General features: G+C 43.8%; 1 protein-coding gene across 2 annotated transcripts in view; it reads left to right on the forward strand.

The window, feature by feature from the left end:
* The window catches only part of TNR (tenascin R), a 428,568-nt gene that overhangs the window by 359,612 nt on the left and 41,035 nt on the right, over nucleotides 1-27,921 (forward strand). For both annotated transcript variants that reach the window (XM_037825290.1, XM_037825289.1), the window contains 6 exons: nucleotides 3,389-3,652; nucleotides 6,414-6,529; nucleotides 8,786-8,936; nucleotides 11,719-11,988; nucleotides 16,920-17,105; nucleotides 27,116-27,205. In XM_037825290.1, coding sequence (XP_037681218.1) covers nucleotides 3,389-3,652; nucleotides 6,414-6,529; nucleotides 8,786-8,936; nucleotides 11,719-11,988; nucleotides 16,920-17,105; nucleotides 27,116-27,205 — 1,077 coding nt within the window. The remainder of the gene's footprint in view (nucleotides 1-3,388; nucleotides 3,653-6,413; nucleotides 6,530-8,785; nucleotides 8,937-11,718; nucleotides 11,989-16,919; nucleotides 17,106-27,115; nucleotides 27,206-27,921) is intronic.

The raw sequence follows: 27,921 nt of genomic DNA on the forward strand, positions 1-27,921 counted from the left end.
CACCTGCAATCACTTGCTCTTTGGAGCAGGACACAACAGAGAACTGATGCCAGCTGTTCTCACCACACAAGTGTGAAATTAGTGCAAGATCGGAAGAGTAAATGGCATGGATCTCTGCAGATGAGCAACCTCAACTGCTCAAGTTATAATTTACTTCTTTTTAACAGCTCGCCTTTACCCAGTTTTCAAAATTGGAATCCCAAAGACAGTGGGACTAAGAATATTTTTGTACTCACCATAAATTCATTGAATGAAAATATATGGCTTTTTTATGATTTGCTTTATAGGTCAATATAATTTCATTCTTTAAGGATTATAATATACCTGTCAATTACAGGGCAAGTGGTGATAGTCTCCTCCATAGAGCCACGCCCATGAGATCCCTTCCCCGTAGACACCAGTCGCTCCTTCTCCGTCAGCAGGGAAGGCAGTGCTTACCACCAGGGTCAGTTCTCAAGCTCAGTTGTCAAGAGAAAAAATTTCTTCTGCACCTCTTTTTTTTACTTAAAAATCTCAGTATGCTCTACTTCATTCACCCTCCGCTGTCATTAGCAGTTTTATTTTCTGAAAGAAAGAACCAAGATACACTGACTTGACTCCAGTGCCCTAAGAGTTGTTGGTGTCTTGAAATTTGGAATGGCCATTTCTGTCTCCTGCATAGGAAACGTGGAGTCAGTGCACTTAATCAAAAGAGAAAGGCACTAGAGAACTTTTTTAGAGGTTTCTTACCTCTAGGAAGAGCACCAGTGTGGAAAGCACAGCATATTTCATGGTTTGATGTAGTTTAGTTTGGGGGAGCTATTTACAAATGAAAGGAGGCATCTGGCACAATCTATAACCTGCTCCACAAATTGCAGGGGAAGGAACGCCAAACTTAGACCTGGGTTTGAAAGTCAGTTTTGCTATGACCCAACTCCCTGACCTTTGACAATTCCCTTAACTTAGGCCTCAGTTTCCTCATTCATAAAATGGGACAATTATATCTACCCAGTCTACCTCATAGGGCCTCTATTAAAGATTTTTAAAAGAAATTCCAATTAAATGAAGTGTATGAACATGTTTTATAAACTGTGAAATGCTATAGAAATGTAAAGTTGCATTGTATATTTGGCAAGGTCAGTATAGTTCTAACCTTTAATAATATCAGAATTATAAATGATACAAACTTATAAAAATATCATTTGAAAGTTATTTAAATTTTATTTATACTTATCTAGCTTTGTAAATTTCAGAGAATAAATATTTAATTTTTTGTTTCAGTCAACATGTGCTATCTTCAATCAGAGAAAACTCTGCTTTCCAGACTGTTCTGCACAATGAATAGTGTGGGACAAAAGCAACCAAAGCAAATGTCTAACATGTTAATGTATGATCCTAATTTCCATCCCATTGGTCTGAGGTCAATCGAAGGGCTCCCAATTTCTGCCTTTGCCAAGGACTTGAGGTGCATGTGTAAGCACAACAGAGGGGCCAGGCACCTTCCACTCACATGGTTCTGTGAAAGGCACCTGGCCTAGTCCTACTCACTTATAAAGTGAAAGAGTGAGGTTACCCAGAAGAGAACTTCAAAGCCAATGACAACTCTTAAACTAATCGAAGCCTCCACTCCATATATATTCATAAGTTAATTTTGACCATTCAAATATTGGCTTGATCTGTGATTTAACCTATGGCAGGTCCAACTGCAGGTACAATGGAATTAGCCTCCAAATTGGTCTTAAAGGTTCAGTTATTTAATGTCCACCCTACTGGTGAATCCTCACTTCCTAACGGGACCATAGATGAAAGGCCCTTTCAGTGAGGCTTAATCTTTGGTGATTCTTTGAGTAGCATTTGAGAAGTAGACCAAGAGAGAAAAGCAAATCCCTCAAGAATGCTTCTTTATCATTATCTTCAAGATCCAGGCTGATAAAAACTAGTTGAGTAGAATATGACTCCCGGGGAGGAATGTAGACCTGGCATCGTGGGACGGAGAACATCTTCTTGACCAAAAAGGGGATGTGAAAAGAAATGAAATAAGCTTCAGTGGCAGAGAGATTCCAAAAGGAGCCAAGAGGTCACTCTGGTGGGCACTCTTATGTACAATTTAGACAACCCTTTTTAGGTTCTAAAGAATTGGGGTAGCTGGTGGTGGATACCTGAAACTATCAAACTACAACCCAGAACCCATGAATCTCAAAGACAATTGTATAAAAATGTAGCTTATGAGGGGTGACAATGGGATTGGGAAAGCCATAAGGACCACATTCCACTTTGTCTAGTTTATGGATGGATGAGTAGAAAAATAGGGGAAGGAAACAAACAAACAGACAAAGGTACCCAGTGTTCTTTTTTACTTCAATTGCTCTTTTTCACTTTAATTATTATTCTTGTTATTTTTGTGTGTGTGCTAATGAAGGTGTCAGGGATTGATTTAGGTGATGAATGTACAACTATGTAATGGTACTGTAAACAATCGAATGTACGAATTGTTTTGTATGACTGTGTGGTATGTGAATATATCTCAATAAAGTGAAGATAAAAAAAAACTAGTTGAACACAAGTTACATGTCTTTCTAAACTTAAAAAGTCTCCTTTTGATAGAAAAAATGCCACAAAAAAAGGGGGCTAATGAATGTCTTCTTCATTCTGTGGCTTCCAGGACTCACTGTTTTGACTTCTTGTATTTTGCAAGATAACCAAACAACAAGCCTTTATTTATACTTGCCAAATCAGATATTAGCTCTGGGGTAATCTGGTGATAGTAACTGATTAACTACCAAAAGCCATGGTCAGTGGTGTGCTGTTAAATATTTAACTACTAGCTCTCTGTAAGAAAAAAACAAAAGCCCTGATTTGTAGTTTTTGCCAATTTCCATGGTGTAAATACTCCCTCTGTGGCCAATTTCAAACTACCAGCATGATGTCACCAAACAGGAGCCAGGAAGAGATGTGCAGTATATAGCATTTCCACCAAATACAATACATGTAAATTACCTTCAAAGCATGCACAATAGTAAAATAATTTGGAAGATGAGTTTTAAATATTTATTACCACTTTTAAAAATATAATTTGCTTAATTGTGAATTTATAAAATGTAATCTTTAGTAATGGCTGTGTTTAAAAACTGTCTTGCAAAATTCCTGGAAATTTAACAATCAGCTTTCATAAGCTAGTAGGAGCCACTCCTGTATAGCACCAGCTCATGACCCTACCAAGATGGGGTTAATAAGCACAGAAAAGAACAGAACTTGCCCTTGAAGGGTGTTACGAACCACTCATAGCCACTGAGCCCAGCAGAAACCCATAGACACGGCACGTGGGGTGAGATGTGTGGAAGCAAAGTTGAGTGCAGATGGGGAAGGCAGTCCTCTGAGCTCATGCTATCTGTGTATTGCCTCCCGGTAGTTGCCCCTCCAGAGGACTTGCGAGTGGCTGGTATCAGCGACAGGTCCATTGAGCTGGAATGGGACGGGCCGATGGCAGTGACGGAATATGTGATCTCTTACCAGCCGATGGCCCTGGAGGGCCTCCAGCTCCAGCAGCGGGTGCCTGGAGATTGGAGTGGTGTCACCATCACGGAGCTGGAGCCAGGTCTCACCTACAACATCAGCGTCTACGCTGTCATTAGCAACATCCTCAGCCTTCCCATCACTGCCAAGGTGGCCACTCGTACGTACCATTTCCCCTTCCTGCTTCATTTTTCTTTTCCCCTACATGAGATCATGGGCATTCATGATAGTAATGTCTTTTCTTAATTCTTCAGGGATGCCTGCAGTATCGCTGCTTTTGATGGGAAGGGCTACAAACGTGGCCCACTTAGGAAAGGGTGCGTCATGAAAAAGCCACATCTGATTTAGAGAGTTTCCAAATTCATCCAGCTCCCATAAATCATAGCACCAAAAGGACAGAAGGTGTTTTAATTATGGAATATTGACTTGTTATAAAGTTAGACTCTGATTAGAAATCAAGTAAAGTATGACACTTTTCTGGATTTTCAATCTAGTTAAAGATTCAAAATCAGGAACTAGGATCTAGGACATACAATAAACAAGTACTAAATGGTTACAGGCTGTGAGTGTATACCAGAGTGGAAAAACTTCCCTTACTTAAAACCACAACTGACAACATCCACTTTTCCTTATAGCATAATTTCTTCATGGTTTTTTGTTTAGCAAAATATCCTGACAGTCTATTTTGTTTATAAAAGTTGAAGTTCCAGAGCACAGTTTAGAAAGATTCAGTGGGAAAAAGAGAAAGAGAGACAGAGAGGCAAAGACAGAGAGAGAATAAGCTAAACTACTCTCCATAAAAAATAGACAGTTCTATTTTTGTTTTTAATGGAGGAAAAAATCCTGCAGGCATGTATTTATATTTTATGTAAGTTTATTTAAGCATAGGAAAAATATGAAAGGTTGTATACCAACCATCAACATTGACTAATTCAAAGAGTGAAATGAGGAGGAAATAAGAAAACACTATCATTTATTTTCTTTTTATACCTCTGAATCCTTAAATTGTTACAATTGAGCCCATATTACTTTGGAATTTCAAATCCCAGATGGGTATGGAGAAATTTTCATTGGTGAGGGTGCTGCTGCCCTTTTAACCCTCATCATCCCTAACCTATTCTGCAAAATCTGCCATGCTCACTGGTTAAATTCTGGGAAGAGAGAAGAGAGCATCCAAGGGAGGTGAGATGTGAGTGATTTTTAGCAGCTACAGCAAACAGGAGCAAAAGGTGACCATGGAAACATAAGCCTTTGGAATTCAGAGAGCCCTTCGTTGGTAAATGGGACTTACCAACAGATATAGGATAAAGGATTAGAGCCCAAGATAATCTGGGTTACAAATGCCATGAGATTTCAGAAAAGGAAGAGGCAGTGGGCCATGAAGGCTTCGTGGAGGCCTGAGGACTTGAATTGAGCACAGATAGAGACAGGCAAAGGGGAAAGAATTTTACAAGTCGTCTTGTCCCCTTGCTTTTCAGGTGACAAGAATTCTGTTATAATACTGGATGTCCCTGTGAATGCTGAGTCTCTTAATATGTCTATGACTATCTCTGCTTATGTTTGACCTTTTTTTTTAAATTCCTCTGGTGCCTGAGAACTAGTTTTCAATGTCTGCAATGACTGTATACAGAGGCAGGCCACCATCTGCTGCTTTTCCCTCCTTGTTCCAGGATGAGTCACCATTTTAAGTGCCTGGCCTGACTCCCTAATGTCTCCTCTCTGACCCACCAGCACATACAATGATGAGGTTTCCATCCCCTGTGGGGTCACGATGCCAATCCAGGGCATCCCGTCTGGCATGCTCCCAGGTGACAAGGACAAAATCATGTAACTCTCCTGACATGCCTTCAGGTGGGTTCAGAATGACCTCTGTCTTTGAACCAAGGAACATGAGGACACTTGCAAACAGGAGGGCTGAGAGTCTGTCAGTTTTCCAATTGGAATATCCCATGAGAGGCAAAGCTAAAAGGGGAGCCGACTCCCAGGAGAACTGAGAAAAGTCATGCTATCACATTTCTGGGCTGGTAATTGGAACTCCATTAGGACAAGCATGCTTCCACCTCATTAAACCTGTGTGTGTGTGTGTGTGTGTGCATGCGTGTGTGTGTGTGTGTGTGTGTGTGTGTGTGGTTGGGGGGAAGAGTTGGGGGCAGAAAGAGAGGGAGAATAAGAGAACAGAAGGAAAAATAGCGAAAGTGAGGGAAAGGTGAATAAGGGAGAGAAATGAAAGAAATAATGAATGAGAGAAGAGAGGAACAACTGGAGAAAAGAAGGAGGAAGTAAAATGAGAGCAAAACTCCAACTATATGCTATCATTCTTGGTGCATGCCATTGCTTTGCTTGTTATCATTAAATGGAAAATACAGATCATCCTAGATTTAGTTTTCTGAGCTAAACAAAATATTCAATGCATATCTCAAACTCAAGAAAAGCATTCTAGTCTTCCTTCTGAAAATGGCTTGCTCCACCCCTTAGCCAACTCTCTGGGCCTCTCTTTTCCTGTCTGTAAAATGGGAACACTGATATTTGCCATGATATTGCCTCCTAAAGTAGAACTTGAGTTCTCTGAAGAAGAGCGTTATGTTAAATACCAATATTTATCACATCAGTAAGGAAAGGAAAGTGTGACTTTTTAATTTCAATATTAACCAATTATGTAACTGAAATCTTTAAAAAGTATTCATTAGATTGTGTCGGTTAAGTTTACACATTTATTCCACCAACATTGAGCACCAGGGCCACAATGGAGTGAGCCCATCCTACACCCAGGACACAATGTGTTCACAGTAAGATTGGGACTGCCCAGCACAAGCACCACAGCCATGGTGTGGAGGAAGTTCTTCAGGACAAAGCACTGGGTGATGCTATTTGCCCCCACCAGGGACAGCCATGACATTGTCACCCACATTGCTGTGTTCCAGATCTCTCCACTCCTCAAGGGCTACAATTCAAGACGATCACAGAGACAACTGTGGAGGTTCAGTGGGAGCCCTTCTCATTCCCCTTCGATGGATGGGAGATCAGCTTCATTCCAAAGGTAACGCCACACGCCAGACTGCTAAGCAGCCTTGCTTGGACAATTCCTACCTTCAACTTAGAATAAGGGGCAGAAGGGAAGGCGCTACTCAATAGCTCCCTCCACGCTATTGAAGATGCAAAAGGACAGTTTGGGGTATCTGGGTGTTAGGACATTTCTTTCACAAAAGGGTGGTGACAGCTGGCTAATAAGAGTGACCGCAGCCTAGCACTCTGGTCTTAGGTAGCAGGAGAATGTAAGAAGCAGTCACCAGTCCCTGCTCTCTGCTCAGAAAGCTCTGGGGCTTGACTAGCTATGATTTTAGCCAGTCTGAAAACAAGACCCACAAAATGTTGGGGCTTCTCTTCAGAACATAAGAAAAGCTAAACTGAATCAGTCATAAAGTCAGTCTACAGCCTCATTCTGTTGCAGAAAATTGTGCTAAAAAAATCAGCTTGCGTGTCTTCAATCTCTAAAGGTTAGGGATGTAACACAAAACTCCTTGGCTTGCCTGAATTTTTCTTCATGAATTAATGAACTATTAATGAGCAAAATTCTCCTTAAACAAATTATACCATCAGTCTTTGAGTTTAAAAGTATCCTGAGATTCCTTCCCACTTTTTAATGCAGCATTTCTTTTATCAATCCTAAAGTTAACTTTTCCACACTGCCAGAGGTGCCTGCCTAGTTTGCGGGGTTCCAGAATTTGTTGACCCTACCCATGCTCTCCCTAACTAAACCATTCATGGGGGTATAAAGTTCAATCATACTCCTTCCTTCTGTATTCATCCTTCAACATCAAAGAGCATTTCTTCATCATTCATCAGACTTAAGTCATTTCTAATGACACATGACACATTTTTGGCTTAAAAGGACTATGATTTCAACATTGTTTTACTTCAAAATTTCAGAGCCATGAACTATTGGAGCTAAAGAAGGCCTTCAAGTTCACAGTGTACCACCCCTCATTTACATCTAGTTTGGTTTAGTTTGAAGACACTAAGATTCAGAGAGCTTAAATGACATCACACAGCTAGTTGGTGACAGGATTAAGATGAGGACCAGATCTCCATTTCCTAGTCCTGGGCTCAGTTCACTAAACCAAGCTGCCCCACTTTCTTAGGGATATAGTCATGTGGATATGGACATGTTATGGCAAGCTAAAGACACTTATGCAGACATTCTTTACAGACTTTTTTTATATATTTTATCTGAGTTAAAATGTATAAATTTATAAAGTGTGGAAAGCAACTGGGTTATAACTGGGTTATAACTGCTACTCAAGCAGAAATAACCATGTCACGTTCATCTGTTCTACACCCAATATGTAAAACTGAATAAGAGGTGAGCTGGCAAGGGCATGCCAAGGTCAAACACACAGCTTCAAGAAGCTACAGTTGCATTCTGTAGGTTTGAGGCCACTGGGGGACATTTATCACACGGATTTATGAGAGTATGGCTATAAATTACATAAGGGCACTCCAGGTGACATGAACAGAGAATAAGGGAGAAGGGCAGTGCCAGCAAAAGGACTCTCTGTTCTCTTCCATAGCCAAGGACACAAAGAAAATACATACTACATTGGACCCAACATCATCAAGCTTATCTTTTCCGTTTCCTCTTCCACCGATTCTTCTCCTCTCTGTCTCCTTTGAATTACTCTTTGTTTCCTGCTTCCTTTTTATTTTCTTTGTACTTCATTGTTAGTTGTGTCACTGAGTTCTAACTCATTTGGGTGAAGGAGAAATAAGAGATTGACAGATTTGCACCCAATGTAACACCCTGAGAAAGTATAGATATAGCAAAATAATAGCTCCAGCTCATAAAAAATGGGAATTATCTTAGTTTGAAATATGCTGTGTATACACATACACATACAACAATATTCTCCTAAATAGCCAAGGGAATGTATATCATGATAAATGCCAAAAAAAAAAAAAAAAAATGATGGATGTGAACCATAACCATCAAACATTTAATCTTTAGCAAGAGCCAATCTGCATCACCTCATGAATAATTTTTCTTGGCAATCTCAACAAACTCAATAGAGGCCAAAGAAATGTTCTTGCAAATTGGTTCTTCATATGCCAAATCTTCATAAAGTGGTAGCATTCTAGTTGTTCCCAGTCATAGACTCTCAGCTGTTAGCGTACAGGGAAGAGATGCGGCCACCATTTTTAATTCCCAAGACACCATCAGTGTTTCATACCTTTGTTTTTCTCTCATCAGATTTCTCTCTTTACTTCCTTTGCTCTTTCTCTCCCTTCCACCCTCTAGAACAATGAAGGAGGAGTGATTGCTCAGCTCCCCAGTGATGTTACTTCCTTTAACCAGACGGGACTGAAGCCTGGGGAAGAATACATTGTCAATGTGGTGGCCCTGAAGGAGCAAGCCCGCAGCCCCCCTACCTCAGCCAGCGTCTCCACTGGTGAGTCTCACCTGCTCTTTTCCCTTTCCCATTAGCTCACTTAGGAAAAATAAATGCACAATCATCCAGCAAGTAGACAGTCAACACAGCTGCTAGGATTCCTCCCAGAGCTGAGAATGATTTTAGTACCCTGGGGATGGAGCCACTCTACCAGACATTCAGCCTCAACTGAACATCTTCCCAATTGCTTATCCTTGCAAACACAGAAATCTGGGAGAATGTTCTGTGGAGAAAACTGTTCAGATTTCCAGGGTATTTTCTTCTGATCTTATTCGTCAAGAGGCTTCATTTGTCAGCTCCAAATATCATGAGCTTTGGAACAAGCAAGAGCTGACTTTCTGCTTTCCTATTGTGAGATTTAAGGAAAGTTACCCAGACTTGCCCAAACCTCAATTCATTTTACAGTGAGGAACAACAATACCTCCTTCATAATGTTGAGATGAGGATTACAGTAAGTAAAACATACAAATAATTAGCACTATGTTGATAAGAGCGAGCATTTAACACATACACCAGAGAACACACCTAGAAGTGAAAGCAGGAGGAACCAAATCATTCAAAACCAGTAGGTGTGGGTTTGGTCAAAAGTGATAACGTTAGTCAATTAATATTTCATCCCCACAGTTCATCTCATTGACACTCCTTATATTCCCAGGTTTGATTCATTCAACTGTGTGGTATTTTGTCTTACTATTTCCTTAACTAATAAAGGATGTTCCGCTATGCTGGAAATTAGCAACTGTGATACATATATATGCACCCTCAGCAAGAATTTCTCAAAAGCTATCAGTAGTATCTGGTATCATTTTTGGTCCCCATCTTTATTGATTGGAGAACTGAGACTCAAAGATTAAGCAACTTTTCCCATCAGATCAGAAATGTCAAGTAGGTGAATATTGGGACAGCTTTATTTTTCATAAACAGAAATTGACACCCAGGAAAACCAGTCTTAGACAAAAGTCCGAGCTGGCCCAAAAAAGAAACATCACTATCTAATAAGACCTTGTTTATGGATGAGCCATTCATACTTTACTACTTAGATCCAAATAAATAGCATCAGGTGCTGAGGCTTATGCTCAGTCTAGAAAACATTGGTTTAAAGCTCTTGTGGCATTAGTCTGTGCTCCACAGAGCCCTAGGGTTTTGTGGCAGTGCCTCAGGCAAAGGTCAGATGGGGATCCAGACAGCCCCTCTCTTGTCTGTTTTGTGTTTTGTACAGCCATTTCAGATTTTGTTATTAAAAATATTTTTACCAAAAACAGGGCTTTAAGAGTACTAATTAAAAAACATTTTAGAAGAAACCCTAGTAGCCATGAAAACTAATGTGTTTTGTAGGACTCTCTCCAGATGTCCATGGCCTGAGTTTTTCCACAGGCTGTGTCCCCCACGGTTATGCTTGAACCTCAAGTGTTGACGTTTGATAATATCATGCATTCTCCTCTTTTGGTCGGTGTGGTTTCAGAGTCCCCAAGTCACTCCTGTGATTTTACTTAATGTAGAATGTGAAAGCTTTAGTACAAGAGAAAAGGCTAGGAGGAAAAGATGGTTCATAAGAGAAGAATTACTGTTGTATAATGTTTTTCTTCCAAAATATTGGGAGAACTTAGAGAAGGTATTCCAACCCTGCCTCAGTCTTATACTAACCACATTTTTACAAAATTTGCAGTATTTTTTGGTTTGTAAGTCCCTTAAGACAAAGCTAAAATGTCCCAGATCTAAAAATTTGCGGTGAAGCTAGGCAGAATTAAGAAAAAGTCTTTCCTAGTTAATATTTTGGCATTGTGTACAGAGTCATGAGGAAATGGAAAGAAAAACATTTACTCAAGTTTTCATTTTGAATAAGACTTGTGTTTGTTTAGAAATCAAGTTGTTGCCTCCTTGACTGGAAGGCAACATCACTTAACCAGAGGACATCCAAAGGGCAGCACCCATGGGTGGCTCCAGAAAAGATGGTTGGCCCCCAACCTTGTCTGCTGTTTTTAGGAACTGATTGTTTAATTGTTTCCTTCTGCCGAGGTCTGACCTACACCAAGCACCCCTACGAAGTTCTATGTCTTCATCAGGCCCTCCACTGGCTTCTTTCAGACAGGCCATTTCATGAATGCAAATTACAAGACCTCCTGCAGCTAGAGCCCTCTGTGCTACATAATCACATTCTAATATGGCCAATCCATTATGATTTGGTTGTTGTTGTTGTTTTGGATTTAAAAAGTTGAAGGACAAAATGCTTCCCCTTCTTTCTCCTGGATGAAGAGGATCATCCACTGATTCATGTATTCATTTACTGAGTTCCTAATATGTGCACTCAGGCATTTTGCTTATACAGCAGCTAGGATGCCATATCCATCTCATAATTTAATTTAATTTAATTTAAAAGTCCCAAGTTATCTAAAATCATGCTGAAATTACAACATCTGAATGTGTTCTGTAATATTACTGCCCTAAATATGAAAAATGGGACTTCATTTTAACTCCAATCCAAGTGGCACCAAAATGGTCTGGTGATTTTCATTTTGGCTTGTGCTAGACCAAAAATCCCAAACTCTTTAGAACAGAAGAGGACTGAGCCAGACCCAGAAAGAGCAGGGTGGGGCTAGGGGTAGGCTGAACTCTGAAAGTCTGAGAGGCACAGTGTCAGCCTGAAACAGTCCTGAGGAAGGTATTCCTTTCTGGAGACAGAGCAAGGGGTGTCATTAAAAAACACTTCTTAGTCAAGGCTCTCTGGTGATAAGAGAATGCTTGTTTCTCAATCCAACTTTTGGTTCTGTTTGATCTCCTTCAGTCATTGATGGGCCCATGCAAATCCTGGTTCGAGATGTCTCTGACACCGTGGCCTTTGTGGAATGGACCCCTCCTCGAGCCAAAGTCGATTTCATTCTCTTGAAATATGGCTTGGTGGGTGGGGAAGGCGGGAAGACCACCTTCCGGCTACAGCCCCCCCTAAGTCAATACTCGGTGCAGGCCCTGCGGCCCGGCTCCCACTACGAGGTAGCAGTCAGTGCCGTCCGCGGGACCAATGAGAGTGATTCCACGACCACCCAGTTTACAACAGGTAAGGCCGCTATGGGGGAGAGAAGCACGAGGGAGAGGGCAGGCTGAGCCCTCTCATGTGTCTTCATGGCAAGAGGAGAATTAAGGGGTTGAGATTATGTGTGCTTGGGCATAAATGTCATCACAGCCTCTGCAAGAAGGAAACCAGAGGTTTCAGGGCCTCCTGGTGATGTTCAATCACAGGATGGAGGAAAAAGCACCCATAGAAAGGAGAGCTAGGTGCTAGTTCCTGCCTCTGCCACTTATCTAGTTCCGTGACCTGGTATAAGTCCCTTCTCCCATGGGTCTGAGGTTTCTCATTTGTAAAATGAAAAGTTTGTCTAGAAGACATTTAAGCATCCATATTGCTACCCCAAATGACAATTTTGCAAGAGTTCGGCTTGCTCAACACACTTCATTGTAATTCTCTTGAAATTGTTGTGTTAATAATATACATCTATATTGAGTATAATATCATGATGTAAAGGTTGTACCCTGGAGTTGTGCGAAGCAAAACCTATACAACCATAAGCAGACAATCCTTTTGAGATTCTGTAACTCAACATTTGTAAGCAATAAGGCTCAATTCAACAATGGGCTGAATAAAGCCCATATCAGTGCCCCCTGCGTTGCTCTGATGACCACCCCTTCCCCTTTCCAAGGCTGTTGGGATTCTTAAAGAGCTTCACCAACAGTCAGGAATGGCCAGATCTCGTGGTGACTTACTCCCTGACCCTCTCAGCAAGTGGGACAGGGACCATCCAAACGACAGGCATCCTGACACTCACAGGGTACATGGGAGCCTGTGATGAGATTGTCCCTACCTAACACATTCTCAATCTCTACTCTTTGCCTTGGGGAGGTCACATGTCAAGGAATGTCTCTGCCAACTCCAAGCTGTCTCAAGGGTCAAAGTAAACCAGTATCTGTAAGGTGAAAGAACCAGCTTCTTCCTGCCTGGGGTAAAGTAGAAGGAGAATCACTAATTCAATCATCCCACCTTGGTTTTGTGGCATGAGAACCAATTACAGAATAGGGTGGGTTGGGGCTTCAAAGAGACCCGATAAAATAGCACCCCTGTTCCCCTCCTGTGTTTCAAACCAATTGATGGATAAGGCAAAAAGTAAGAGAGATGGAGGCCAAAACATCTCTTAGTTTGGAGCATGTTTCTCAGTGTTAGAACAAGTTGGGCTTGCACACTGAACCCTGAAATTAGGCTCACCCACCCAGTGAGAAGCCACTGTGGACCCCGATAAGTCTCTCTATTTAGTAGAAGTGGAGGGACTACTCAGGTAGAACTTAAAACAGGAGGAACAAGCAGAAGGCCTGATTCCTGGGGCAGCCCACTCCCAGAAGTGGGGAGGGGAAAGGGCAGTGCCGGATCCTGCTGCAAAACTCACCACTGAGCTAAGCCTGTCTTCCCCAGCGTAAGAAGGAAAAGAGAGGCCAGGGGTGTACAGTAGGGCTCCCTCAATACAAAGAGGGAAAAACTCCCCACTGAAAAGGAAGCAAGTTAGACATGGATGAAATGGAGAAGACAGGGATTGATTCTGAGAAAAAAAAAAAAAGCTTTTTTAGATTTTCTCTGCCACCCCTGTCGCAGACTCTACCACACTCAGGGGTGCCTGTCAGATTTTTTACTAAGTACGTTTTGGGATCCCCAGTAACTGAGTGAGTTCCTTAAAAAAAGGAATAAAATCCTTTCCATTCCTCTTCCTTTCTTCTTCACTTGGCCAAAAATGCTCAGAGTGGAGCACAAGAGGGACCTTGAGCAATGTCCTTTCTTGGTTATTTCAAGGTCAGCCTCTCCTCTGCCCCTCATCCCCACCCCCAACAAACACTGCTAGCTCCTGTGGACCATGGGTCCTGCATTCTTTGCTTAAATTTAAGATTGTTTTTGTTTGAAAAGTAGTTTATTTGTGCTTTGCTCAGATAAGGAGTTTGAAGAGCCAAAAAAAGAAAAAGAAAGGAAAGAAAAAATAAGAAACAGAGAGAGATGAGCGCTCTCAAGCAGCATGATAAAAAGCAAATTCTTGATGTTTAAGTCGACAAGATGGAAGTAGGATTGGCTGGTGGCCCAGGAAAATTCCAATCAAGACAATTACATTCTGCCTTTCTGCCTCCTAGAAGCTCCCCCGTGAGTTTCAGTTCATTGCTGCGTGGTTCTGTTTCCGGTTGCCTTTTAGATTGGCAGCTGTTAGGCAGCTGCCGTCTCAGTGCAGCCTCAGCCTGCACCTCAAATCGGGCTCCCTCTGCTCCAGAGGAGGAAGGGGGCAGAGAGTGTAGGAGCTGTGAGCAGCTTTGCAGACAGACTCTCAAGGCCTGGAGATCGACAGGTGCCAGTTGAATGATGAGAGGGCGCCCGGACCCTCTCAGCAGGGCCCTCCAACATTTCCAAACTCTGCTTAAATTCAAATTAGCCAAAGTGCTTTTCCAGGTGACGGCCTCCACATTAGGAGAACACTAATTGCATAGGCAATTACAAGACATACTTGCTTCCTGTGTGGCAGTGGGATGTTTGCCTGGATCTTAAAACTGCTCTGAAAAGGAAAAGGGCCCTGATTGAAGCACACCAAGGCCAGTAATTGGTGAGAAATCAACCCAAGGAAACTGGGATTTACATTCCAGTGTGGAAAACTGGACAATGAAGAAGAAGACAAACATCCAAGATCATTTCCATCATGAGTGCTATGCTGAGAAGTGGAATATGGAGAGACGGCTACAATGGGTAGAGTAGTTTGGAAAGGGCTCTCGGAGGGGGTGAATTTTAGCTAAGGCCTCAGTGATCTACACCACATGAGGATCTGGGGAGGAGCATTTCAGCAAAGGTAGCAGCCAGTGCAAAGGCCCTGAGGTGGGAATAAACTTCATGTGTTTTAGGAGCAAATAAAAGGCAATGAGGCTGGAGCACAATGAATAAGGGTGGAACGTTACAAGGTGATGTTTGAGAAGCAAACAATGACAGATCATACTCTGCTGACCATGACAAGGAATTGGGTTTTACTCTAAGTACAACAGGAAGCCACAGAAAAGTTTCAGACAGGGGAATCTCATGATCTAACTTATGTTTTAAATGTGAGGTGTGGCTATTACTAGAGCCCACAGTCCCAAAGCCCATCACAGAGCGGCCTCTGAGTATCTACTTTGCCTGCACTTGACCTGCTGAGTGTGGCAGGGACCAGTTCAACTCCTACCCACAGGGATGCCCTTCGGCTGCCCCTCCTAAAGGCCAGGCTCCAAAACCCAGGGTGAATGAACAATTTTCCCTCACCCCAGTTCCAAGACCTATATTCCAAGCCCTCATACCCAGGGTTGACCTCTTTTAGGATACTTGACATTGGGAGTGCTTAGTCCCTTCAGAGGAAAACTGCCTCTTATCCATAGGGCATAGGGTTGTAGTCTTTCCCTGTGACCAAAAATGATGCAAAAAAAAAAAAAAACTAAAAAACAATCTAACATTTCCCAAGGTCTTGATTTTTAGTTGCAAAGAGCACTATGTCTATGTACAGGACTCAACCTTCACCCTAATCCTGACCCTAATCATAACCCTTTCTTTGGCTTCCTCTGGCCACACACTTCAAGCCCAGTCCTATGCCTTTGCCCAGCCTCTCATGTGAAATTCAGTGTCCCTTCCCCATTCCTCTCTGTCCAAACTCTCCTCTCCTGCCAACAACTGCCAGAGCAATAACATACACAGCCTATCAAGAATGCGCAGTATCCAACATATTAAAGCCACATCGAGTAAGGAAACATTTCTTGGAAAAATAAGCTGCAGAGACATAAATCTGCTAAAAGATTCACCCAATTTATATCACTAAACAGAACGCTTTTCACTGGGAGCATCTGCATTCCGATGGATTCACAGCATTCCAGTCTTCTGCAAGAACAATCGGTAGATACTAGTCTTGCATCTGCAGATTAAAATAGTTTCTCAGAATGAATGGCTGGTCCACTCCAAAGTTAAATTCTAGTCTCAAAGACAAGAACAATTTGGAATGTGGCAGTTTTTCACCACAGCACACATGATACTACAAGTTGTTTATGTTGCTTCTGCCAAGAAGCCTGAGTCAGTCCTGGGAGGTAGAAGAAGCCTCCAGGATTCTGGAAGAGTCCCCCATGCCACATAGCATTGGAACCCCAGAAAGCAAGCATTGGAGGTACCACGTTTTTGGAAATCAGGATGAGTCTTGCAAGCAACAAGAAGCCAGCCAGAGCTTTGGCACCTATTTTTGAGCTAGACACTATGTTGCACAATTCACGTGCATTGTCTAATCTGTACAGCAACCCAAAGTGTGGGTATTACTGGCCCATTTCACAGATATGATCATCAAGGCCCAGTGAGATTAAAAGACTTGTCCTGGTTCCATTACAATAAGTGGCAGAGCTGGGGCTTAAACTGAGGCCTGTCCCCAAAGCTCACATCCTTCCCACTATGTCACATCCCCTATATGTATCTTAGTTTTTCTAATGTGCGATCTTTTCAGTGGTATCTATGAAACTAAATCCAGGGGAAGACGTCTTACCCTTCAAAATCTGGAGATCAACTGTCTTCTTTTGGCTTGGTGGTTAACTTCGGTATCACTCTTTCCCACCTTTTCAGGGAAGACTTCTCTGATTTTCTCCCAGAAGTTTTCACTTTGCTTTGTTTTCAAGTTTGGGATATTAATTGGTTCATTTAAAAATTTCTAGAGCACCACTGGAATCCCTGAATGGAAACAGGAGAAGCATAAAGGGCATTAATATCTAACTCCCAAGTAAAACTCTCGAACCTGCTCAAGGAATTTGTCATCCTCACTTGGCAGAACAAAAGCTAAAGGGCAACCACAGGGTGCATTCAGATGTGAGGCAGAGGGTCAGGAGGCATGGACTCTCACCCCAAAGTTTTTAAAGTTCAAGAGGCACAACAAATGCACATTATTGTGTGTGATGGTGATGATGTCTGGCTCTTTTTAGAGATTGATGCCCCCAAGAACTTGCGGGTTGGTTCCCGCACAGCAACCAGCCTTGACCTTGAGTGGGACAACAGTGAGGCAGAGATTCAGGAATACAAGGTTGTGTACAGCACCCTGGCGGGTGAGCAATACCATGAGCTACTGGTTCCCAAGAGCATTGGTCCAACCACCAGAGCCACCCTCACAGGTGAGTGAGCCCAGGTGGGTTCCTGAGTCTACACCCTCATAGCTCTCTCTGCGACCCACCCCACCCCACACCCAGCCATCACCAGATCCCACTGAAGAACCTGTCAAATATGTCCACTACTCTCCACCTTCATCACCTGGTCTAAGCTACCATCTTCTCTTGCCTTAACCTTTGCAATAACCTCCCCACAGTCTCTCCCACTTCCAACCTAGTCTTCACACCATCACCAATCTTTCCAAAGCAATTCTTTGATTAGGCCATTCCAAGGTACAAACGTTTCAGGGACTTCCCATTGTTTTTCGGGACAAAACCTCAAATTCTTAGCATGGCCCACAAGGCGCTGCATGGTTTGTCCCCTGTCTCACCTCCCAGCCTCTGTCCCTGGTGCTCTCGGTACTCTAGGCCCACGCATCTGTTCCTTTCAGTTCCTCAAATATGGTTTCCCTCCTGCCCCAGGGCTTTGCACATGCTGCCCCTTCTGCCTGACAGGCTCTGCCACTGCCTCCTTCACCTAGTTAACTTCTACTTCTACTTCCCTTTTAGTTCTTGGTTCACTTGTCACTTCACTTCTCAGGAAGCCCCCTCTGGTCTCCCAGGCCAGGTCAGATCATCCTGTCATGCAGTCTCACCTCACCAGTCACTGCTCACCTCACAGCACCCCTCAGGTTACCCTTGTGCACTTGTGCACTTGTGTGTGTGATTGCTATTGTGTGTCTCTATCCTATGCCTAAAGCTTGATGAAAATTGGACCATATCTGTTTTTGTTCTTCATTGAATCCCCAATGACCAGCACAATGTCTAGATCATGGATCCTGGATAATTATTTCTTGACTGAATGAATGAGTGAATGAATGAATGAATGCTAGAAACCACGACAGTGCACTCTGGCTGGGGCATAGGCTGCAAGAGGCCAGGGATAAGGTAAGAGCTTGATCATGGAGGGTCTCATACCCCATGAAAAGTATGGGGAGTCATGGAGGGATTTTAACTGAGGTGGCCTGATGACGAGGCGTGTGCAGCTGCGGTGTGGAGCATGGCTGTGAGGAGGGCAAGCCCGGAGGCAGGCAGACTGGTCAGGAGGCCACTGCTGGTGTCAGAGGGGGACATGGTTGCTGTGTGGGCTAAGACAGCACCCCAGGTCACCCTGACACCTCACTTGGGAGCGGGCCCTGTCCCCAGCCAGGCTCCTCCTGTGGCCTTCAACTCATCCAGCCAGGAAACCTGCCTCCTGGACCTCACCCCGAGGTGGATGACTGAAAATGTGGGGTGTGGTTTTCAGATGAAGGAGAAGTTGTGCAAAGCAGCCGTGGCCCCAGGGCTGCCAGTGAGCTCACAGACTGAGACTGTTTTAACTCTCTTCTTGGCTTCCTGCAAAAGTATTTGCCATCTTAGTAGACAAGGGATACACAGCAAAGAGTGTGTACAGTAAACAAGGGCAGCATAATCAAAGTTGTTTTCCTCCAGAGCTGAAATCCCTGACCACCTTGCCAAATGAGGCCAGTTAAAGTAAATATAATAAATGCTTTTTCCTGACAGACGTGCTCTTTAGAAAACAGCAAGGAGATGGAACGATATGCTGACCAAGCAGGTTAAAGGGGGTGAATTAAACACAGAAAGAACTAAACACAGCTGGCATAAGGGCCTTCTGCAGAAAGCTGGAGACATTCACAAAAATTAAGCTAAACAAAAAACTGAGAATGATGCGGGAGCGAACTGATTCTCAGTGTGGCTCATCCCTTGGTGGAGCCGCGGGCTGATTTGGCAATTAGCAGTTTTACAAAGATGATGACTTTTTGTTTGGATGGAAGATATGCCATAAAATCTCAAGAGATGTAGAGAAGGACCCAGTCACATCTAGTTATTACTTCCCATTATCTGGAAAAAAAAGAAGATTCCACTCTCTGTGCCAGGCGCCTTCACATGGTTATAGCATACTTAGTCTCCACAACAGCCTCGGGAGGTAGGTATTGTTAGCATCCCCATTTTAGGGTTGAGGAAACTGGGGCTCAGAGAGGTTGGAAACTTGCCCAAGTTCACAAAGTTAGCAAGAGACACTACTGTGTTTTGAGACCCAGACTAAAGCCTTTTCCACGATGTGAGATGGTCTCCCCTTCCTTGGCTGCTTCTGTTAAAGAAGTAAAGTAGAAAGAACAACCAAAATTTAAATGCTGCAGGTTTATAAGGGATGGAAAATTTTTTACTGAGTGGTGGGCTTAGATAGGTAAATTTTTTTGTTAGAGTTGTGCTTATAAAATAAAACTTTTTTTTTTTTTTTTTTGTATATACTACACGTAATTATCCCAGGGAGCTCACTGCTGGGGAGATTTATAAAGGCAAATAGCTTTTGCATGATTTAAGAAGGGATTATGAGCGTGCAAGGAAATCAAGTATGTCTGTACTTGCCGAGATGCGAATTACAAGGATTGTTAGCTGTTGCGCTGCAGTGTCTGGGGAAAGAGAAGGAAGGGTCGTGGAGGAAGAAAGGAAAGGGAGGGCCAAGTCTGATCCTGGCTCTGGAGATTTGTGTCTTCTTCCTCTGTATGCAGCCTTGACCATAAAAAGGAAAGCTTTCCAGTTTCCCTGTGTGCAGACCCTGGAGCCCCCAGCTTTATTTGAATGCTCTGCTCTGTGCTCCAATCTTTGGGCTCTGTATCCTGGCTCTGGCACTTCAAGTGTGATTTGGGGGCAATTTACTTAACCTTTCTAGGTCTCTGTTTCTTCATCTGTAAAAGAAGAATGCTATCACTTACCTCATGGTGATATATTTAATGAGTTTAGGGTAACACTTCTTACCCAGTAAACTGCTCAATAAGGGGATAACAATGTAGATGAAGAAGAAGGAGGAGGTCTGTGAGCTAATGCATTGTTTGGGGTCACCCTTACTCAGTATGGTGCTGTGATTTAGGACCTTGCATCTCAAAGGGTGGTGTGGGAAGAGGCAGCATCAGCAACACCCGGGGAAGTGTAAGAAATGTAGAATCCAAGGCCCACCCCAGGGCTACTGAATCAGAATTCGCATTTTAGCAGATCCCCAAGGGATTCGTATGCACCCTAGTGTGCGAGAAGCACTGGTTTAGAGCACGGCGCCAGGCATCATCCCACTCGGGCTGGAGGTCAGCTGCCCAGGTGTGTGGCCTTGGGTAAATTTCCTAAACGTCCTGTGCTTCAGTTTCCTGTCTGCAGGCCATCGTATCTGGCTTGTGAGGTTGTGTGAGGATTAAATGAAATCATATATACTTGTATTTACAAGCACTGAGGAGGGAGCCTGGCACACAGTGAGCCCTCAGTGTCCATTGACTCTTTTATTGTTCGCAGTCCCCCCAAAGCACAGACCTGGATCCAAGGTCACAGCCCCTTCGTTCTCATTGTTGACTCTAAACCCATGACACCTGTATTTGCTGCTCCCTGCGGAAGCCTCATCTCTGCAACCACAGTTTACCCCTTCGCTGTGGAGTCCATGCCCCTCCTGACTCCCCTGATCTCTGAATCATTCTGACAGCAGGCAGCAAGCTCCCCGTCCCAGCCTCCCCCTCGCCCTTCCTAACACGGATGCCAGGCTGGGGCACAAAATACCAAACATGGTTTCCCCCCACTATTCTCTCTAGGCAATACCCAGTGCATTCCGTCTGGAGTACAAATGTGTTTCTGAACAACAGGCTGTGTCTGCAATGATTTTTTTTCTTCCACTCTGGTGGCTTCTGTGTCCTTAATGCTAAGTCCTTATAGGCTCGCTCAGCCTCTTAGTCTGCTTGGCCCGTGTTCTGTACCCTGAGTCCCAACGGGGTCCCTGAGTGCTACACACTCATCAAGGCTCTTCAAGGCTCATCAAGGTACCTCCAGATAGGGATGGTCATTCATCACATCCCTTACCTACTCCACGGGGCACCCCTGGTGTGCCTCAGGATGAAAGTGTCCCACCAGCTGCCTCTCTTTGCACTGTCACTACCTCTGTCAGCTGCTGGTCACAAAAAGTACTCAGGAAACCCAGGGGCTTGAAGATTCCCACAGACATCACAATACAACATGGGATTTCAAGAAAATAAAGACTTAGAGTCAGCCACCACCACCCCTCACCCCTACACACACGCATGCCGAGTCACACACACTCACACACTCACACACACACTCACAAGGCTGGATTCTGCAAGCATGTCCCAGTCAGGCTGTGCAAGTTGCCACCTTCAAGGCCTCTGGTTGCTGGGGACATAAAACAGGGGCCACCAACCAAACCCCACATTTTCTTCTCAGGGGTGCAGTGGTGAGAAGGTGGGCTCCTCAAGGTGCAAAGGCAGGTGATGCGCTTGTCCACAGAAGGATTTTCCATGAAGAAACCCAACACTCCAGAAGGAGTCCAGCTGGAATTCAGTGCCGACCAAGGCACTTAATGTTCGCCTCACCCTGTCTGCACTTCCCTGGCCTGCTGGTGCACAAACACCAAACCCAGTGCCAGAGCTTAACTGCCCCACGGGCTCCTCTGAGGGGGTGGGGGCCGGGTGATGAGCCTGGGGGGCGGCTGGAGCCAGACTGTGCTCAGCCTCCTCTGGGCGAAGTCACAGTGACCTCAAGTGGTCACTTGGGTAAGGTACCCTCTGAACACGGGGCCGCCTTCCTGGGGGGCAGACAGTGGGGAGTGGGCTGCAGAGACCAAGTAGAAGAGAGGAAAATAAGGGTAGAGGCTTCTACACTCCGCTTCCTCACAGAGCCAGGACATAGGGGTGCCTGTCCCCTTATTTATGTTAATGGGGTGAAGAAAACGGAACCAGGAGAAAAGCCGGGTGGGAATGCTTCAGCTTCTGCTTTGGCTTCTTCACAAAGAAACTCTTGTTTACAGGATAGACACAGAGATGAGATGTTCCCAAGGGTCAGGGGCTGATGAGACATGTTTCTCATTAATTCACTGGCAACAAGCAAGTTCCATCTGAGAAAGCTTCTTAGAATTACTATTTTTTAAAATGTGGGTTTGTTAGGCCTGTCCCTTCCTTATAATCAGCATGGAATTGGCTGCTTCTCTTGATACTTGAGTATCATCCTCACCAGAAAGCAGGGAGATGTCCTCAAAGCACCTCCCAGTATCTGAGAAGGTAAGAGTGGGGTTCCTGGGAGCTCAGCTTTGCATTATATTAAAAAGTAGATTGTTGCCTGTCTGGTACGATTTAAGGAGCTTCCCAGAAGACCCTCTGCCTCCAAAATCACCCCCTCTGTGAAACCTCTGAACCCAAAATTCCACCACTGGAAAATTTTCCAGTGAGGGGTCTTATATTAGGTCCCTAGTTTTCATGAACTATTTTACCAGATCTGCCTTTGCACAGGCTATGCCCTCTGACTGGGATGCCCACCCCCAGCCGCGTGTCCACTGATCCTTCAAAACCCAGTGCAGACATCCTCTCTTGAAAATTTTCCCAACACTCCCCACCACCACTGCCACCACCATGCTGCTTTCATGCCTCATATATTTTTTCACTCTGCTCGTACTGAAGATGAATTACAGAAATGTAAAATCCCTTGACCCAAAGACCTAAGCTTCTAGTGAGAAAACAGACATGCAAACTAACAATAACAATATAATAACGTGATTGTTATAAGGGAAAAGGATGCAAAGAGCAAATTCTTACTTTTGTTCTAATCACATTGAATTGTAAAATTAATGGATTTTCTTGTGTCCCCTGTTAGATCACCAGCTCCTTGGGGTCAGGGTTCTCAGATAGGTGTCCAGTGCACTTGTACCAAACAAATCTCTAACCACGGTTTGTAAGCCTTGGGCTTCACAGACACTTGGGAGATGAGCCCAGGGATTTAGAGGTGAACAAGTCTCATATTTCTACATGTCCACTTAAATGCAACCTAGCCTAGACAAGTGTCTTGTTTGTGTTTTTGCTGGCAAGAAAGAGCAATCTCAACTACTTGGGTCTCCTTCTTACTACCTTCTCCACCAGCAGAGGTAAGCATGAAGACTAGATTTCCTAAACAAGGAGAAGTAAGTCATTCTGACTTTATCATCCATGGTCCTTGCCATGCAGGTGAGAATTTGCCTGTCCCAGTAGCTCTCTAGCCCCTGTTAATCTATTTCTACTCACCATACCTCATCCTGACCACCAGAGAATTCCATACTTGCTTCCCTCTGCCTTTCCTAATCTTAGCTAGTCTTCAAGATTCAACTCAAGCTCCTTGTCTAGAAAGCCACCTCTGGCTACTCCTGCCCATGCTGATTTCTCCCCTCCTCTGAAATGGCTTTCAAAGTCAGCAACCCACGGTGTAGCATCAAATCACTCTCAAGTTCTAATTTGCTTTCTCCATTCCCCACTACTAGACTGTAAGACTCTTAGGGACAGGGGCCAGCCATGCTGTGGTGTGGCAGAAGGAACAAGGGACTTGGGCTCCAAACTCAGCTTTAATATGTATTTGCTTTGTGACCTTGGTCAATGTGTCTCTGTTTGCTCTCCAGCAATACCCTCCCAGCAGGGCTGCTGTGGGATTAAATAATATAACAAGTATGAATCTCTAAGAAGCAATAGTTATAACAGCACTCTACCATCTGGCACTCAAAAATCCTCCTTCATTCTTTACCAATCCCACCTTCTCTACCTTCCTTCTTCATTATTCTTCTAGTTCACTGCTTGGTGTTTTATGGGTACTCCATAAATCAAGAATTTACCTTTCATCTCTATAAGGGCAAGACTGATGTCCATTTAGCTCACCCCGATCTCCCCAGCACATAGCCTTGTGCCTTACCCAAAGGAGGAACTCAATAATATTTGTTGAGTGAATGAACTGTGTGCTTTAAGAGTTCAAAGAAGAATGGGTGTGCAGGGAAATAGCTGAGAAAAGCATCAACCTCCAAGTGAAACCAAGGAAGTTCTATAAGGGATGAAGCATGGTGGTTTCTTATGGGACAAATTTTCTGAGCTATTGTTACGGAAGGGGACAGGGTCATTTATATGCTACCACTTGCAGGAGTTGGATGGAAAGATAAAGGGAGCATTGATAGAGAGCAATGAGAACTTTATAAAGTGAGAAATCCTAGGAGTCTCAGAGTGCTGATATATAAATATGCTGGATATGCCTCAGATACACATTTTCTTTTCCAGCAGAACTGCATTTTATCTGCTGGCAAAGAGCAACAATTCACTTGCAGCACAGGAAGAAAGCTGCTGAAAATCAAAGGAAAGCAGCAGGCACAAACCTGTAAGCGAGTTCCACTTCCCCATCCCCCAGACAGAAAGCTTGGGAAGGGAGTGCTTTAAATTCTGCTCTGCAGTTTTCTGGAAGAAGGTGATTTCATTGTAAATTATTGAACATTTCATTTAAGCGTCATAAATAAGAAACTCAGATGAAAATGTTACGTGTTAGATCTGTTTGGCAACATATTTTTGTTGTCCCCCCTCAATCTGTCACCCTTCATCTACATCGGAGAATTTCTAGTTCATTATCAACAACCGAATGTCTCAATCAGTTGCCTGAGAAAAATAGTTTATGTCCCAAAAGTAATCTAATTTCTCCAAGGATGTACCTGAGAATTGTCCAACATATTGACAGTTAAATGTGTGCTTCCAACAGATCTGGGGGCATTGCAATCACCCACTTATTCTAGTGCAGGTACTCAGACAGGGGAGATTTCCTCACTGACACCTGAATTCCGTGAATCATTAGTTTTGATCAGAGCCATCAGGCCAAATCTCAGCAAACTGAACTCAGATGTGCCTAGAACCAACGTGGGTACCTGCCTGAGGTGTTTTTTTTTGTAGCTGATAAGACCACCCACCAAAAACAAACAAACAACAACAACAATAAAAAATGGACTCAAGATCCAGGAACAGGATCCCTAAGCAAGGTAATAATAATATTGGCTGTTATTACTCTTTACATGCATTGATTCATTTAATCCCCACAATGACATTCTGAGATTGACACTGTTATTCCCATTCTATGGAAACGTCAAGGTAACACAGGTAGAAGGTGGCCAAGCCTGACTACGAATGTAGGTATGCCAGACCTCAAAGCCTGGTCATTTTACCTCCGCTGATGTTGGCACTTTAGAGAAAGAAAGAAAGAACTAAAGATTAAGAGAGGGATGGAGCTTGTTCAGGAAGCAGAAAAGGGAGCTGATTCGAATGGCCACCCAGACAGGGCAGCATTCCTTTGAGGCAGCCAGGTCACCCGGGCTGCCAGGCCCTCAGGTACTCCAGCATGGGGTTATTTACTGCACGGGCTATGCCAAACCTATGCTGAGGAGGGAGCTGCAGAACCCTCTCGCTACCATGCAGCACTCCCCTGATTCAACCAAGTCATTAGCGTTAAGGAAAATTTACCTAATACATTTCCTTTCAAAATCACATACTTTGGAGATCCCAGGGAAGTGACAACAGCTCTCAGGGTACATCTCAGTCCTCCTAAAAGTCCTGAACCCTGAAACCAGAAACCTGGGTGTCATCTCCATCTTTTCACAAGTTATTCTATCCTTAGTTTCTTTTTATAAAACGTTGTAGAAAAGACTACCCATCTCACCTTCCTCACAAGGTTTTGATGGGGCTTAAAACACATTCTGAAAAGCACAGATGTTATGTAAATGTAGAAAAGCATTATACTCAGCAGCGGTTCTGGGGAACCCATACAGAGTCCTACAAACATCCCACCAGAAGGACTCAGACTGATCATAGGAGGTCCCTGGGGGTGATGATTTGATCTTGATTGCATTTTCCTACAAACCCCAGTTCTAATAAATCAGGATGAGTTTGAGGTCAGTGTGTAGATGTCTATGTCCTAATCCCTGGAACCTGTGAGTCGGTCTCCTTACTTTGAAGGTGATTAAGTTAAGGAATAAGTTAAGATTAAGTGAAGGATCCAGAGATGGGGGAACATTCTGGATTATCTGGGTGGGCCAAATGTAATCACAAGGATCCTATAAGAGGGAGGCAGGAGGGTCACAGGAGATGTGACAATGTAAGCAGAGGTTGGGTGGAGGGGCTAGTTAGAAAATGCTACGCTGTTAGCTTTGAGGATAGAAGGGACCACAAGTCAGGGAATGCATGCAGCTTCTAGAAGCTGGAAAAGGCAAGGAAATGAATTCTCCCCTAGGGCCTCCAGAAGGAATGCAGCACTGCTGACCCATTTTAGATTTCATACCTCCTAAACTGTAAAATAATAATTTTGTGTTGTTTTAAGCCATAAAGTTTGTGGTAATTTGTTACAGCAGCAACAGGAAATTAATGCACCAGTTAAACAAGTTGGTCTGAAAAAGAATGTGAAAGAGCGTTGGGAAAGACCCAAGATAACTCCAGATATTCATGGAACCTCCCACTAATCCTGCTTTAATTGAACCCCCAATGAATTTCCTCGGAAAGGTGTACATCCTTTACTTGGATAGTTTATCATTTCTTCCATCTTCCTAGAGTCTCCTAGAAGTTATCCTAAAACTGGATCCAATCTGATCCGTAGCTTTAAATACCCCGAGGCCTGAACTCCTAGCTTTGGTAAGGAGCCCACAGCAACAGGGCTTCTGCATCCCATTGCGTTAAGGGCCTGACAGCCTTGTGCTCAGAGAAAACCTCCTTCCACAGTTGCCTCAGTCCCTGACTATAAAAGGCACAGCTCGGTCATCATAACCAGCAATCAAGAAATCCTTCAAAAGCCATGTCCACACAATCTCTCTCAATCGCATATTCCCCCAATGCACAACTTAAATAATGATCCTTTCACTGGTTCTAGCCAACCTGGGACTGAGTATCACCAGAAGGCCTTCTACAGGGGGGCACACCTCTGAAGGTCACTGACAAGGGCAGCTTGCTGCCTTCCCAAGGTGAGCAGCAAGAAGGAAGCTTGTCCACTGGCCACCTATTGACTTGGCATGAATTTCCTAAGTGTTGAAATTGGAATTTCCTAATAGGTAAAATTAGGAGGAGGAGAGACTAAAAACAAGACCTAGAAAGGAATCTGAGATTATTTGCTTCCCCTTTTCGGACCTTAACCCTTAACACTCACAGAGAGTGATGTTTTGTTTCTGCACCTATCACTAGATCTGGTGCCTGGCACTGAGTATGGAGTTGGAATATCTGCCGTCATGAACTCTCAGCAAAGTGTACCAGCCACCATGAACGCCAGGACTGGTGAGTAGGAGAATTGATGAGGAAGACCAGGACATCCTGTAAGTCCAAGGAGCCATGGAGGCTTGTTCTCGCAAGGATTAGTCAGAGGCAATGCCCCCAAAGACCAGGTCCCTGGTGACCACTACCACTCTGAGGAAAAACATCCACCTGCAACTCTTTGATTTCCCTGAGCTTTACCTCTGACATCTGGCACATAGGATAGGGTCCCCGTTGATCACCCCATTGATTTGTGCATTGTCCCTATGGCCTAACAGGCTTCCCAGAGCTGTGCAAAACAAATGGGAAGTCCCAAATAGACTAGTGCCCTAGCAAGCTATATTTCTTTCCAGACCACCCCGTATCAGGTAAAGTGTGTCCCTCACTCTGCACCATGGGCCACTGGGGTGAAGGTCTAGAATTCAAAACAACCTTTTAAATCCAAGGAAAAAAAAAAAGTCCACCCTTGTTAATCTGGATCCAACAGTTTTGCTTCCAAAGCCAAGCTAAATTTCAAGGACAATCTAATAGCTTAGGTACAGCAGCCAAGGTGGGAATTTTCAACCAACCCCCATCCCAAGGCTTAGTCTAGCATGGACAACCTTTCCTAGAGAAGTCAAGAACCTCCTAGACAGGGATCCCCAGGAGTCCTCAGATCTAGTTGCCTGTACATCCATGGCCAGGCCAAGTCAAAATGGCCTCGGGGATAGAGGGAGCTATTGTTGCCAGGAGTGGAAATC

Source organism: Choloepus didactylus, chromosome 2 (genome assembly GCF_015220235.1).
Source record: "Choloepus didactylus isolate mChoDid1 chromosome 2, mChoDid1.pri, whole genome shotgun sequence".
Taxonomy (NCBI): Eukaryota; Metazoa; Chordata; class Mammalia; order Pilosa; family Megalonychidae; genus Choloepus; species Choloepus didactylus.